The 14,199-nt window shown below is 40.5% G+C and overlaps 1 protein-coding gene across 1 annotated transcript in view; it reads left to right on the top strand.

The window, feature by feature from the left end:
• Positions 1-1,047: 1,047 nt before the first annotated feature.
• The window catches only part of LOC137167255 (fructose-1,6-bisphosphatase isozyme 2), a 34,190-nt gene continuing 21,038 nt past the window's right edge, over positions 1,048-14,199 (top strand). The window contains exons 1-3 of the mRNA XM_067569355.1: positions 1,048-1,346; positions 7,171-7,333; positions 8,277-8,369. Coding sequence (XP_067425456.1) covers positions 1,174-1,346; positions 7,171-7,333; positions 8,277-8,369 — 429 coding nt within the window. The 5' untranslated portion in view covers positions 1,048-1,173. The remainder of the gene's footprint in view (positions 1,347-7,170; positions 7,334-8,276; positions 8,370-14,199) is intronic.

Raw genomic sequence — 14,199 nt, 5'->3', positions numbered from 1 at the left:
CAAAATGTGTATCCGCATCCCATCTGCAAACATGGTCTGCGGATTTCCATATCCGCAGACGCGGATATCCACAGGGCGCTATCCAAAGACAATGAACTAGGCCTCACACTACCCATATGAGGTAGGTACTTTAAGTTCTAGCCCCCTTTTAACAGTGACACAAAGGTTTAAGAGGTGATTTTTTTCAGAAGTGTAGCACTCTGCAGCCCTCCCGCCTCCAGGGAGATGTCCTGCAACTTCCTCTGACTTCACTGGGAATTGTGCAAGTGCTTACTGCTGGTGGTGGTGGCCTGTGACATACAGGTCAGACTAGATGATCTGGTGGTCCCCTCTGGCCTTTAGCTTTAGGACTCTAATTGCTTTTGAAAACTAAGCCTGCTCTGAGCAGTGAGCTAAGCAGCAGCCCAAAGCAAGACAGCCAGCAGAAGAGTAAGTACCAGGAACCTCATGGCACTGGTCTTTGTCTGCCCAGCCCCCCAACATTGTGAATAAAATTTCCAATTAAAAAAAACAAAACTGATAAACTTGGCTACTGACTCCACAGCTAAATGACCGTATCTGTGCTGTATTGGAAGAGAGATCACTAGTTTACGGGGTTCAGAGTTCTCAGTGTGATGGGCAGCAGAATCCATTGCATAAGGAACTAACGTACCAAAAACGCTGTTGCATATTTTCTCCATTTGAAATTTATCAAGAGGGTGTCAAATAAGTGAACAGATTTTTCGTTCAGAATGTCAGCTGGAGCAAGATTTCATTCTACTTTGTCTTTGTTGCAGAGAGGACCTACCTGCTGAATGGCATTTAACTGACTTGGCTAGCAAAATGTATATACTAATAATCTTTCACTGATCTCCACACAATAGGACTATAGTATGTCGTCTGCAAATCACTAGCTTAAATATGTGGGGGAGATGGGGAGGGAGGTAGTTTTTCAGTAGTTGTTTCTTTCCCAAGCTGCTTTTATGCATCTTGGAAGACCTACAGAACAGGCAGACTCTGCAAAGCTATTCCAAGCATTTAAATCACATGGGCTCAAGAACATTTTAATAAACCGTGTCTGGCAAACGAGCCAACGGCTTCTCCTTCAAATAAAACAGTTACTGAGGAGCAGCAACATTGCAGGAAAGCAACCTGACTAACTGAGAAGATAAAAAACTTTATTTGCCAGCAAAGATGTCAGACAGAAGCCCCTTCGAAACAGATATGTTAACCCTTACCCGATACGTTATGGAAAAGGGGCGACGAGTTAAAGGCGCTACAGGAGAGCTGACGCAGCTGCTCAATTCAATGCTGACTGCGGTCAAGGCCATCTCCTCTGCAGTCAGAAAGGCAGGCCTTGCCCACATGTGAGTCTTGTTTAGATATATGGGGGAAGGGAGGAGGAGGAGAGGGATTTGCTTCCACATGAAGACTGAGGAAAGGGCAGCACTTTAAATTCAGCATGCCTCTTTTAAAACAAGTTACTGAAAGTGTAAATTCTGAGCCCAAAATTTAGCAGGGGCTGGAAAAGATGCACTGCCAGAAGGGAGTGTGTGTGTTTATGGAGGATTTTAAATTTGTCCCTGAAATGTCCTCTGGGACTAGTCATGGTTCTGCAAAATTTCAATTTAAAAACTGAGTCAAATGAGAGCAAAACAAAAATCTTGTGACTTTATTTCCTGTCCTATTCATCTTATTATCTTTTTTAAATGGTAAAATTGGTGTATTTTTAAGTCTTAGAAAATTTGCAGAATATCACACTTAGATATCTTCTACTAACATCCAAGCATATTGTCACAGTTAGCTTCTAAACTGTGAAAAAAATCAGGGTTTATCTTGGGAATGCTGATGTCCACATCTATGACTGCAGTGTTAACAATATCATTCAGAAGCCCTAGGGAAGGTTACATACTGCCTTTGTTGTGTGTATCCCACTCCCACTAGTGTCAAGATCACCAGAAAGTGGTGTGTAGCCCTATGTGAAGGGCAAGCACAACCAGCTAGTTTGGCTTCTGGTCTATTAGAAGATGGGAACTGAGGATTGCCTTGCTAGTCTGAAATGAACTGACCTGATCTTCATGCATTGGCTCAAAACAGACACTGATGTTGGTCCTTAAATAGCAACATGTCAATAGAGTCTGCTGGCAGAAAGAGAAATTTAATAAAATTGTATAATTGAAATGTAATCTTGTATATATGTATGGTGTGTACACTTAATTCCCAGGATCAGTGATGTGGTTACACATGTGGAACTAAGGTAAAATACTCCACGAAGCAGTTTATTCCTTTATACTGTATGGCAGAGGAATCTCTAGCACTTATTACTTTGCATTTCTACAGCATTCTCATTGAAGGATCTCAATGTCCTTTGCAAACCATGAATTAACATCACAGCACCATGTGAGCAAGGTACCATTATCCCCATTTTACAGGTGGGGAATAAAATACAGAGGAGTTAAATGACTTGTCCATGGTCTCTCACTGAGTCAGCGGTAGACCCAGAAAGAGATCCTTGACTCTCCTGTGCTGTAATCATTAGACCATTTTCAGTCTCTCGCTTTTGTTGATATTAACTGAAGCCAAACTGTTTTCACTGACATGACTTAAAGGAAGAGTTGCATTTAGAAATTTTGTGGCATTCCAATTTTTAAAACCCTAAAGTAAAGTGAATAATATTATATAGATAAGAAATAGAATTGATCCCTAACATAAAAAAAGATGTGACTAATGTTTCAACATCAATTCCTCCCTCAGAACCAAAGCATCCATTATATTGAGAAGGAAAGGCCTCGTTTTGAAAAATAGATGTTTCAGGAAATAACCCACCAATCATATGTCTAACTGATGCTATCAGTCTCATCGTACAACCAACCATGACTAGCCCATGATCTTTAGGAAATTTCAGTGACAAATTGTCAAACCCTAGTGACTGGTTTACATCAGTTTATATTTTCAGTGCAATCCTCACATGAAAAAGGGCTAGAAACTCTTTTTATATGAAAGATGAAGTTAAATAGGCATGCCATTTCTAGTTCTCCCAAATAAGAGGGCATGATGTGGCTTCTTTAATATTTAAAAAGTTAACACTGACTTTTAAAAGTTTTCTATTTAACAACAAAGGAGAAGATTTTGAAAGACATAAATGGCATTTAAATGCCATTTGACTCCTGTTTCTTTGAAAATCTTCCTCAAAAATACGTATCATACATTATGTATTTGCAATCTAAGCAGATGATCTTGGAAGAATACATATATAAATTCAGTTATCGGGCTCTGCAACTAATTCAGGAGCCCACTGAGGTGCACACTCTTTATATCAACCAAATAAGTCTCATCTGTCCATCGTACATAACCATTCAATAAAACACACATATTGTGAATTATAATAGCATGTGTTAGTAAAGCAAAGCATGCCCCAACTATCTTAATAGTGAAATGTCACTATGAAAGACTTAAAAAATCCCATTTAAAAATCATGGTACTTATATTTCATGAGCCATTATTTTCTTTCCCTCAGCTGGGGGAGGCTCCAACTTTTTGCCTCAGAGAGCTGCTGCTGACAAAGTGCTAGAATTAGAGCGACAGCTGTGGTAACGTGTACAGTACGCAAAGAGTGAAGCAATCAGATAGGGAACTCTGCTTATTAGCTCTAGTGCCTGACCACCTGTTGGCAAACACATGAAAACATGGCCTTTGTTTCACAAAAGTTTATCTGCTCCAACCCCTTGTTCCCTGACTAACATCAGTCCTTTGCAAAATCTGAATATTTCCAGGTCAAGCAGGAAGCAGCACTGGGGATTCTGCTGGTGGCAATCTTCCCTCCAAGTGAGAGCAGAACAAATTCCACCAAAATCCTAAGCATGTCTCTAACAAAGCACTGGGATATCATCATAGCTTCCAACCCTATGCTGTGAGCTCAGGGAGTCTGCTCATTCCCTATCTTGTTGTATTTTTACTCTTATAGCTGCAGTTCCATTGCTAGGGATCGCTGCTGTGCAATGGCAGATGCCCCAGTGCTGCTCTAATACACTCCTTGAGGGCATCAGCGCAAGGACAAGAACCCCTCAGGGAGAAAGTGATGGACTCTGGGACAGCAGCAGGCCCCCTGTTCTTGGAAAAAAGGAAAGGAAGGAAATGAGCCACAGGGAAGGACATAGATTTGATGGGATCACTTCCCATCCCAATACTTTATGCATTAAAACAGCTGCTCCATTCCATCTCAGGGTGGATGCCTTTCTGTGCTGAGTGAAATGATCTGTGTGTATCTTTTGCTTTCCCATCACTCCCCTCAAAGTTCTGTAAAACGATGGAGGCTTGTGAAAAAAAAATCTCAATCCAGATGTAATTTCTACAGCAACTGCTGGGAAGTCACAAACATTATTATGGTGGGAAGGCTATTTAACAAACAAAACTCCTGTCTTCAAGCATATTTCCCTAAAAACAAGGGGAAATAAAGTTAGAAAATCTGTAAATTAAGTTTTTTATGAGGAATCAGCAACCCTTTCTGAAGTGCTGTCACTGATTGACTGCAAAATGGAGCCATCTGGTGGTATATACAGGTCATTACATGAAGTAGAAGAGCTTGCATGTGGAAAACCCTCATAAGGCATATTACCAAACTGATAATGTGTGTGCCGTTTGGGATCCCTTTAAAATACTATGACAAGGGTCCGATATAAAATTTTAAGCCTACTTCTGTTTTCCATAAAGGAGGTCTAAACCAACTGCAACATCCTCTCATTCTGCTTTTGAAAAGCAAAGCATGCAGCAATGTGATATGGCCATGAAAAAAGCTAATGAGGTCCTTGGATGCATCAGACGAGATATTTCCAGTAGAGATAGGGAGGTGTTAGTCCTGTTATACAAGATGCTGGCGAGACCTCATCTGGAATACTGTGTGCAGTTCTGGTCCCCCATGTTTAAGAAAGATGAATTCAAACTGGAACAGGTGCAGAGAAGGGCTACTAGGATGATCCGCAGAATGGAAAACCTGCCTTGAGAGGAGACTCAAAGAGCTTAACTTGTTTAGCCTGATCAAAAGAAGGTTGAGAGGAGATATGATCGCTCTCTCTAAATACATCAGAGGGAGAGGAATTATTTAAGTTCAGCACCAATGTGGGCACAAGAACTAATGGATATAAACTAGCCATCAGTAAGTTTAGACTTGAAATTAGATGCAGGTTTCTAACCATCAGAAGAGTGAAGTTCTGGAATAGCCTTCCAAGTTCTGGAGTAGCCTTCCAGTGGGGGCAAAAAAACCTAGCTGGCTTCAAAACTGAGCTTGATAAATTTATGGAGAGGATGGTATGATGGGACAGCCTAGTTTGGCAATTGACTGATCTTTGACAACTGGTGGTAGATATGCCAATGGCCTGTGAAGGGATGTTAGACGGGGTGGCTTCTGAGTTATTACAGAGAATTCTTTCTTGGGTGTCTGGCTGGTGAGTCTTGCCCACATGCTAAGGGTTTAACTGATCGCCATATTTGGGGTCGTGAAGGAATTTTCCCCCAGGGCAGATTGGCAAAGGCTCTGGGGGTTTTTCCACCTTCCTCTGTAGCATGGCTCACTTGCTGGTGGATTCTCTGTACCTTAAAGTACCTTACAGGCATGGATGGGTGAGGTTCTATGGCCTGCATTGTGCAGGAGATCAGACTAGATGATCATATTGGTCGCTTCTGACCCTAGAGTCTATGAGTACATTTGGTCAAACCCTACTGACTTCAATGGCGGAGCATGATGAGATCACGTGGACAGCAAGTGAAGAATTCTTAATAAATATGCTGGGCTTGATGCCGTATTCCTTGCACATCCCACGTACTTTCATCAGTTTTGGGTGCACACGGAATACAATCCTTTATCCTGCTGTGGGAAATTATAACAGTGCCCTGCAGTCTTGCTTATGTTTAAGGCCACTGTCAACAGTGTCAACAGTCCCCAAACAAACATATTTTTAAGCTAAGTGGCCAGGATTTGAGAAAATGACTAGTGATTTTTAGGCACCTTTATTTCTTGGTTGCCCGACTTGAGATACCTTGAGGGAGCCCCATTTTCAGAAGGTGGGTGGCTCACCACTTTGGCAATGAGGTCCCTTGAAGGGGTCTTGAGCTGGGCACTGAAAAACTAGGGAACCCCGTGAACATTAAATAATTTTGAAAATATTGGTCAGTACTGTATTTAAAAACCACCACCACTAATAATACTGTCCTGAAGGAGATGCAGATGGAGACACTAAACATACTTCATCCAACAAGGGCTCCCACAGTTAGATTTTTAAAACATTTATACAAAAAAAAAAATGGAGAAAATAGTCCACATTATGACTAACAACCTGCCCCCTCTCTTTAAATAATATTGGCTTTATGGGAGAGCAAAAAAAAGTGCTCACAGGGTCTCTTATTTGCTTCCCTCTGTCTCAAAAGTGACTGAATCAGATAAATTAGATCAAAAATTTATTTTCTGGCTTGAGAGTTTTGCCTTAGAATTTTTTTTTTTTTTTAAATAAATCTCTGAAAATAGGGATTTATCATGGAAATGCCATCGCTGTCTACCATTTAGTTATATAAATACATATATAAAAATACACAGCTCTTTCTTCTGAGGTGCAGCTCAGAGAGGAAGATAGCTCAAAGATGTCTGTAAGGCTCTGAATTTTGGGCCTGGACAGGGATCTGTCTGGCTCCTGATGGAAGTAAGACTCATTGGGCCTGGTTTAACATATGGAGATGCTGAATGGCTCCCTAGAGGCTACTTTGGGGCAGAGAACAGGCTCTGGATATACACTCCCCTTCCTCAAACAAACCTCCATCCTTTGGCCATCTTCCACAGTACTTGCTTACAGTGGAAGCCCCACAAGGGGTTTGAGAATAAATAAGGGTCATTCCAGTGCCAGGGTTATTCCCGAGAGGTCAGTTCAGGTGACTTTATAGTGGCTAGGATCACAGCAAAGCTCAGAACTAAGACCACAATATTTCCCTCCCTTGTGCAGGTTTTCATTTGCCACCAGGAATGGATTTCTAAAAAGGTATTTTAAAGACTTCGGGGGGGAGATGGACTGGGAAAAGCCACAGTCACCCCTTTTCTGAAGTCTTAACGTTCATGAACATTACGTTCCTGTCAAAATTCAGGCCTGTCTTGTTGCTTTAACGTTTCTTAGTGTTTTCACTGACATATACACACTTTCTGTCCTTTAGGTATGGAATAGCAGGAAGTGTTAATGTGACTGGTGATGAAGTGAAGAAGTTGGACGTGCTATCCAATTCTCTGGTTATTAACATGCTACAGTCCTCCTACAGCACCTGTGTCCTTGTCTCAGAGGAGAATAAAGATGCTATTATCACTCCACAAGACAAAAGGGTCTGTACATATGTTTGTGTTCTCTCATTTAGCAGCAGGTGGTGCTATTATTCAGAGTATTGAAAAAGGGGATAGGGACTATGTTACCTGTAAGAAGCAAAAAGGCACCAAGTTCCTAAGGGATAGCAGAGAATCTGCATCTTATTCTACTGCTTAAATGATTAATTACAGTGGATGAGTTGTTTTCAATAAGTAACTTGCAAAGGACTCAATTAAAACTGGGGGAATAATTATTTACGAGCATGTTAGGAAAACTGGGATCCCAATTCAATCCTACCATGATCAGACCCTTTTCTGAACATTGGTGTCACTTGTTTTTGTTTGCATGAGTATTTAGACAGGACTGCAAGGAGTAAGGTGCTACACAGTTTGAACAAGGGTGGCAGAACTGGACTCTAAATCAAATGCCTTAAGAGAACAAATGGCTACCTATTAAGATTTCCACATGTATAGAAATCATCTTGTATTATGACACCTACTCCCTTAATTTAACATGGAGTCCCAAGAAAATACTAACTAATTCACAGTTCAGGATTTGGAGTAGCACTCCTCCAAAAGCCATCCATCCCTGCCTCCTTACCCTCGAGCCTCACTTCATAATCCATTCATTTAGCTCACAATACAATTTAAATAAAATGTGTTTAATAAACCAAGACACACCTGGAACAAAACCACTCAGTTCCTTTGCTTTCATGCTATGCCTTTTCTGATCCTTTGTGTAGTTATACAGTCAGCTGTTTGGGCAAGCAGCTTGTCTCCCTGCATTTCAGTGAAGTGCTATACACACTGGAGGTGCTATACAGACAACAACCGTACATTTGGTCTGGATTTGTCAAGTGCATTTGGTGATCTAAATGTAGTAGGAAAAACATGGGTTTACCAAACAGAGGAAAAAGATACCACAAGTGAGCATATTATTTAATACTTCTCTTATCTCTTTCAGGGTAAATATGTGGTGTGCTTTGATCCACTAGATGGCTCTTCCAATATAGATTGCTTGGCATCAATAGGAACAATATTTGCTATCTACAAGAAGGTAAGTTGATGAACAAACACACACGGTATGATTCACCCCATAAGGACAAAACATTTCTTATGTATCAGCTTGCTCCACTTTCATTTCCAGCGTCTCTCGAATCAACAGAGCTTTAAAGAGACATATAGTGACACAGATGTACAAGGAAGATATATTGATATCAAACAATGCACTGAATTTTTAGGAAGAAGCACATGTAACTCAATTGTCCACATGAAATTCTTGGGCCACAGCACTTCCTTCTCTATCACCCAGAGTAATTTTTTAAAAGTGGCTTCTAATTAGAAGGCAACTGGTTAGCTATAGCAATCCTATTTACTCACTTCAGTGAGTGCTGAAGGGGGACAGGACCTAGCGACTGGCCAGAGTCCCAGTGTCAAGGTGTGGAACCAAACTAACTTGAAGTTCAGGAATGTTTAGATCTGGAATATTGGTTCTTATCCATCTCTACAACTCACCATGTTTGTTTACCCAATATGGAGCTGCATAGAGTGGCAGCCATGTAACCACCAGCATTTGCCAACAGTTAGAGTGATGTCAATTCCTCACAATTTTACTACAAGTTTCACAATATTTGGTGTTTTTGTGAAAGTCCTATCTCACAGAGTCATGGGATTACACAAAACCCTCAGGTTTTGGGGGTTTGAGGATTTTTTTTGTTTTTTCTAAGATTACAGCTCTTGTCTTCTCAAAGAAACACTTGAAACATGAATCCTAAAGGCTCAAAAAACAGAAGGCAAGATGTCGTGATTACCTCCTACACTTAGAACAGGAAGTAACGTCGTCTTTCATATGGCTGGTGTACAGCAGGAAATAACTATGTGGTGTCTACTGAATTTATAACAGTGAGCACCATATTACAAATATTTAGTATTACTCTTTGACCTTGCTTTCACTGGGGAGGGAAAGGAGTGTTTTTAACTCCAATTAGTTTTCTTGAGGTAAAATCCTAATGAAGACAAGGACATCTGTAGTCTTCACAAGTTAATTGATTGAGTTCAAGACTAATGTCCCTCCTACATATAACTCTACCTGCTAATTTGTGTGAAAACTACAAACTGCCTTGTCTTCATTAGGATTTTACTGCAAGATAGCTAACTGGAGTCAAGATCACTTCTCCTCCTCCTCCCCCGCCCCAGTCATGGCAAGGCCTTTCAAAACCACTTGACAAAGAGGTTTTCAGTTTGTTTTCTACAATTTTTCCTCAGTCCCCTGCAAACAAAAACAAGCAAGCAAACCCTGTGTGCCTTCTGCCATATTATTTTAGAATTAAAGTATAAGAAGACCAAACTAGAATACTCAACACAAATTACTTTTCTCTCTCAAAAGGTTAGATGTAACCAAAGGAAAAAGATTCCACCCACAGGATCAAGTGCATTTATTTTCGTTACATGAACAAGTTAACAAATCCCACTTGAAAGACAAAAAGCTAGGCTGTACTCACAGCTATTAGAAAACCCATTTATGCACACAGCTTTTTCATTTCATCATCCTTTCCACTAAGGTACTAATTTAGCAGGATAAATTAGCTAAATATGCAGCCCTCTCAGATGGGAGGATTTTATGGTATTTTTACTAACTTGCCCTTCCTCAAAGCCATTAAAATAACCAAATAATAAAAAATGTTTGCAATTCTGCAGCAACAGACATTTATGAAAGAAAAAAGATTAAATGTTCTCCCAAGTGACTGAAAACCTATGTAGGAAGGAAAATTGTTTAAACATCTTTAAATACTCTTCCACACGGAAAGGATTTTGAAGTAAACCAGGTCAGCTTAAAAAGACCATTCATAACTGCTACCAGATTTATGAGGTCCCTTCTGAGTTTATAAGGAAATCATTCATATGCACGCTCATCATGTCACTGCCTGAACCTGGATCCCAAAGCTACTACAGAGTTCAAACATTTCTGTGAAATGACTTCCTTTTAGGAAAGAAGCTATAAAGCTAGTTAAAACTTTAATAAACGGAGACAGCATCTTTTGAACAATGAACCTTCAAATAGACAGGTTAAGTAATGTGCCAAGGCCAAGGAGAAAGCAAGTGTCAGAGCTGGAATTAGAACTCAGGAGCTCTTGACTTCTAGTCCAGATCTGGAACACATCTTTCCCTCCTTATGAATATTGTTCTGTACAAGCTCACAGCAAACATGAACATGCTCTCTACACATTGACAAGAGGGACTTAAATAATCTTCAAAATTGAGATATGATTGGAGTTTTGCAACTGTTATTTATGTTATGTAAAAACAACTCCAGTGCTGATTTGCTAACCACGCCAAACATTTCTGGACGCAAGGTTGTATTTAAAAAGTAGTCTTTTTAAAAGTTCCTCCGTATATTTCAAGAGCTGGAGGCAACTCCATTTGATAGAACAATTCACTGCCAAGAGAAGGCCTTAAAGTGTGAATGGTTTGAGCCAGAAGGATACACTAATTTTTTTCATTCCCTGTCCCTGAAATCTGATAATGTGATGCAAGGTAGAAACGAATTGTAGGATCAGATTCTCTTACCAACAACACGGGTCATTAGAATCTTGATCCCTCTCTCTAACTTCTTTAAAGAAAGAATGACCACTACCATTGTGGGTCTCTTTTGAATCCAAGGAAACTAACAGTGCTTACTTAGTACTGGAAGATACTGAGATACTGCTTTGACTATCCTAAACAAGCCTAGGACAGCGCAGCACTCTTAATTTATAGCCTCACACAGCCCCATTTCGTGGCAGAAATGCAGTACTGCAGTCTCTTCAAGAAAATGTTATTTTATGTTTACTCTTTTTCTTTTTGGTTTTGCCTGCATTCTTTTCTCTTCATGAGTGGATGATGTTGGTAGCCTCTTGCTTCCCCTTGAATCTCCTTTCACCACCAGGAATATTTTTGGTAGAATTTTAGAAATTACAAAGCAAAAAAACCTTTAAGTAAGTAAAGCAGTGATAGGTGGATGGACAATCGGGCTGAAGTCAAAGTAGTGTATTTGTAAAGAGATAACTGATGCTGTTATAATATGTGAACTTTTGGGAGTGTGGAAGCTTAACCCACTTTATAACATAACTGAAAAATATGATTTTGCAGGAAACATAGCAGCCTAATTAATCTCTGCTCTTTTCCCCTCCCTCTCTGAACTCAAGGGTTCTCTCACTATAGCTGTCCTATGTCATTCTGCTACCTTTTTTTGTAATATTAACTTGTCTGGAGATCTTGACATCTCACTTTCTATCCGTTTAGCAATGCATGTCATTTTTCCCTAGTAGAGGAGAGGTAAGGAGAGGGGAAAAGAGCAACAGACACTAATTATTGATCTTTACCAAGAGAGGTAGAGGTTAGTGGTCTGAACACAAGATTGGGAACCAGGATTCTCTGAGATCTAATCCCAGCTCTACAGTGATTCCCTGTCTCTTGGGTTTTTGGTATGTCACTTATGAAAAATTTTCAAGCTCCGTTTGTACAGTGTCAGTGTCATCCGAAAGATAAGTTCCATGAAGTTTTAATATATTTCATATTGCAACAATGAAAGGCTGAACAGCCAGAGTTCAGAGTTTGCCAGAGTTTGAAACTTTGGAGTCAGATATTTCAAGGCCTATGCTAAACCATCCCCCTATATCGTAGCCATATATTGGTGAAGAAAAAGAAAATACACTAAGGTTGTTATCAGGCTTACACTGTCTGTTTCTATTCACTGGTTCACTTTTTATTGTACTTCACTAGGGCAGAACTATTCCACAGACTTAAAAAAACCCAATAAAATAGCCTCACCATTTCCAGCATTTTATTTTTTTTTTTTTTACCTCTGAACAGATCTGCATTTCTTTGTGGAAGTTTGTCTGAGGCTGAACTTTCATTTCCCCCGGGTAGTTCAGAGCACAGATATGAACAAGTACTGAAAAACAAGCTGAATTCTGGCCAGCTTCCAATTCCCTAGGGATAAGTTCCTTTGCTTTTTCAGAATAGCCCATCATTGTTTCGTTTCTCACCCAGGACTACTGGGGACGGGGAAGGGAGAGGAAGCATTCATTAGTGATGAGTCTGTAACAATCATCTCAGATAAATATATTGTATTTGAAAACAGTCTTTCACATAAGATTTATTTATATTTGCTTTATATGAACACAGGGTCTATAAGATCTGAATGAAAAGCCTTTGGTGGGGGGGAGGGGAGAAGGAGGGTCACACACACACACACACACACACACACCCCCATCCACGCACCCCCCTGGCCATTTTTAACATGGGGGGTGGGAAGAGTACAAAAAAGCTAGACATTCACAATATGTTTGCAATCTGCACATAAAAGTGTATTTAGTTTTTAGATTTAATTTTGCAAGTAAGTAGTCTACGATGGACAATTATTGCTCTTGATGTTGAGATTTGTGTCATAGGCATATAATTTTAAAACAGAAAAAAACCCTAAGGTTGGAAAGCATAAAAAACATGCTGTTCATGGCAAGCTAGTTGGTTTTGAAAATATTATTTAGGAGAGAGTTAACAGAATGTAGCCAGTATTAAGGCTCTAAAATATGCACTCATTAATTTGCATTCATTATGTACATTGCAACCTTTCTGAATGAGCTGCTCTGTACTGAATCGTTACTAGTCTTAACATACCAACCGTGGTGCGACCCGTCCATGCCCAGGGTAGCCCACCTGAAAATGCCAAGGTCAAGGCAGACTGCAAAAAGAAGAGCTGATTCTCCCAAACTGGTGACTAACACTACAGTTAGATTCACCAACCAGTCACAAACAGTGCTTCTGATCCCCCACACTGGTTATCAAGAAGTTATATAGCCCCTTTTATTGCATTCCAATCTCTGGCTCCCAATCAGAAACTGGGCCCAGTAGAGAGATAAGTTATTAAAACTGTATTTGCTTTACCAAAAATGTTCTCCTGATCCCCAAAGGGTCAGCCATATTACCAAATTATAAGTTTGGCTCTTAGCCAGAATACCACATTGCCAGCCAATCCTTTTGTAACTAAAACTAAAGATTTATAATAAAGGATAGAAACAAAATAAGAGAGGTGTTACATGGTCAAAGCAATCAGATACATAGAATATCAGGGTTGCAAGGGACCTTGGGAGGTCATCTAGTCCACCCTCCTGCTCAAAGCAGGAACAACCCCAGCTAAATCATCCCAGCCAAGGCTTTGTCAAGCCACACCTAAAAACCTCTAAGGATGAAGATTCCACGACTTCCCTAGGTAACTCATTCCAGTGCTTCACCATCCTCCTAGTGAAAATGTTTTTCCTAATATCCAACCTAGACCTCCCCCACTGCAACTTGAGACTGTTGCTCCTTGTTCTGTCATCTGCCACCACTGAGAACAGCCTAGCTCCATCCTCCTTGGAACCCCCTTTCAGGTAGTTAAAGGCTTCTATCAAATCCCCCCTCATTCTTCTCTTCCGCAGACTAAACAAGCCCAGTTCCCTCTGACTCTCTCTTCATAAGTCATGTACTCCAGCCCCCTAATCATTTTTGTTGCCCTCCACTGGACTCTCTCCAATTTGTCCACATCCTTCTGTAGTGGGAGGCCATAACCTAGACAGTACTCCAAATGTGGCCTCACCAGTGCCGAACAGAGGGGAATAATCACTTCCCTCGATCAGCTGGCAATGCTCCTACTAATGCAGCCCAATATGCCGTTAGCCTTCTTGGCAATAAGGGCACACTTGACTCATATCTAGCTTTTTGTCCACTGTAACCCCCAAATCCTTTTCTGCAGAACTGCTGCCTAGCCACTCAGTCCCCAGTCTGTAGCAGTGCATGGGAGTCTTCTGTCCTAAGTGCAGGACTCTGCACTTGTCCTTGTTGAACCTCATCAGATTTCTTTGGCCCAA

The sequence above is a fragment of the Emydura macquarii genome, unplaced genomic scaffold (assembly GCF_026122565.2).
Source record: "Emydura macquarii macquarii isolate MOO-44397 ecotype Brisbane River unplaced genomic scaffold, CSIRO-AGI_Emac_v2 contig_2897, whole genome shotgun sequence".
NCBI classification, from domain to species: domain Eukaryota; kingdom Metazoa; phylum Chordata; order Testudines; family Chelidae; genus Emydura; species Emydura macquarii.
The sequence above is the reverse complement of the archived record's forward strand: the minus strand, read 5'-3'. Positions and strand labels throughout refer to the sequence as shown.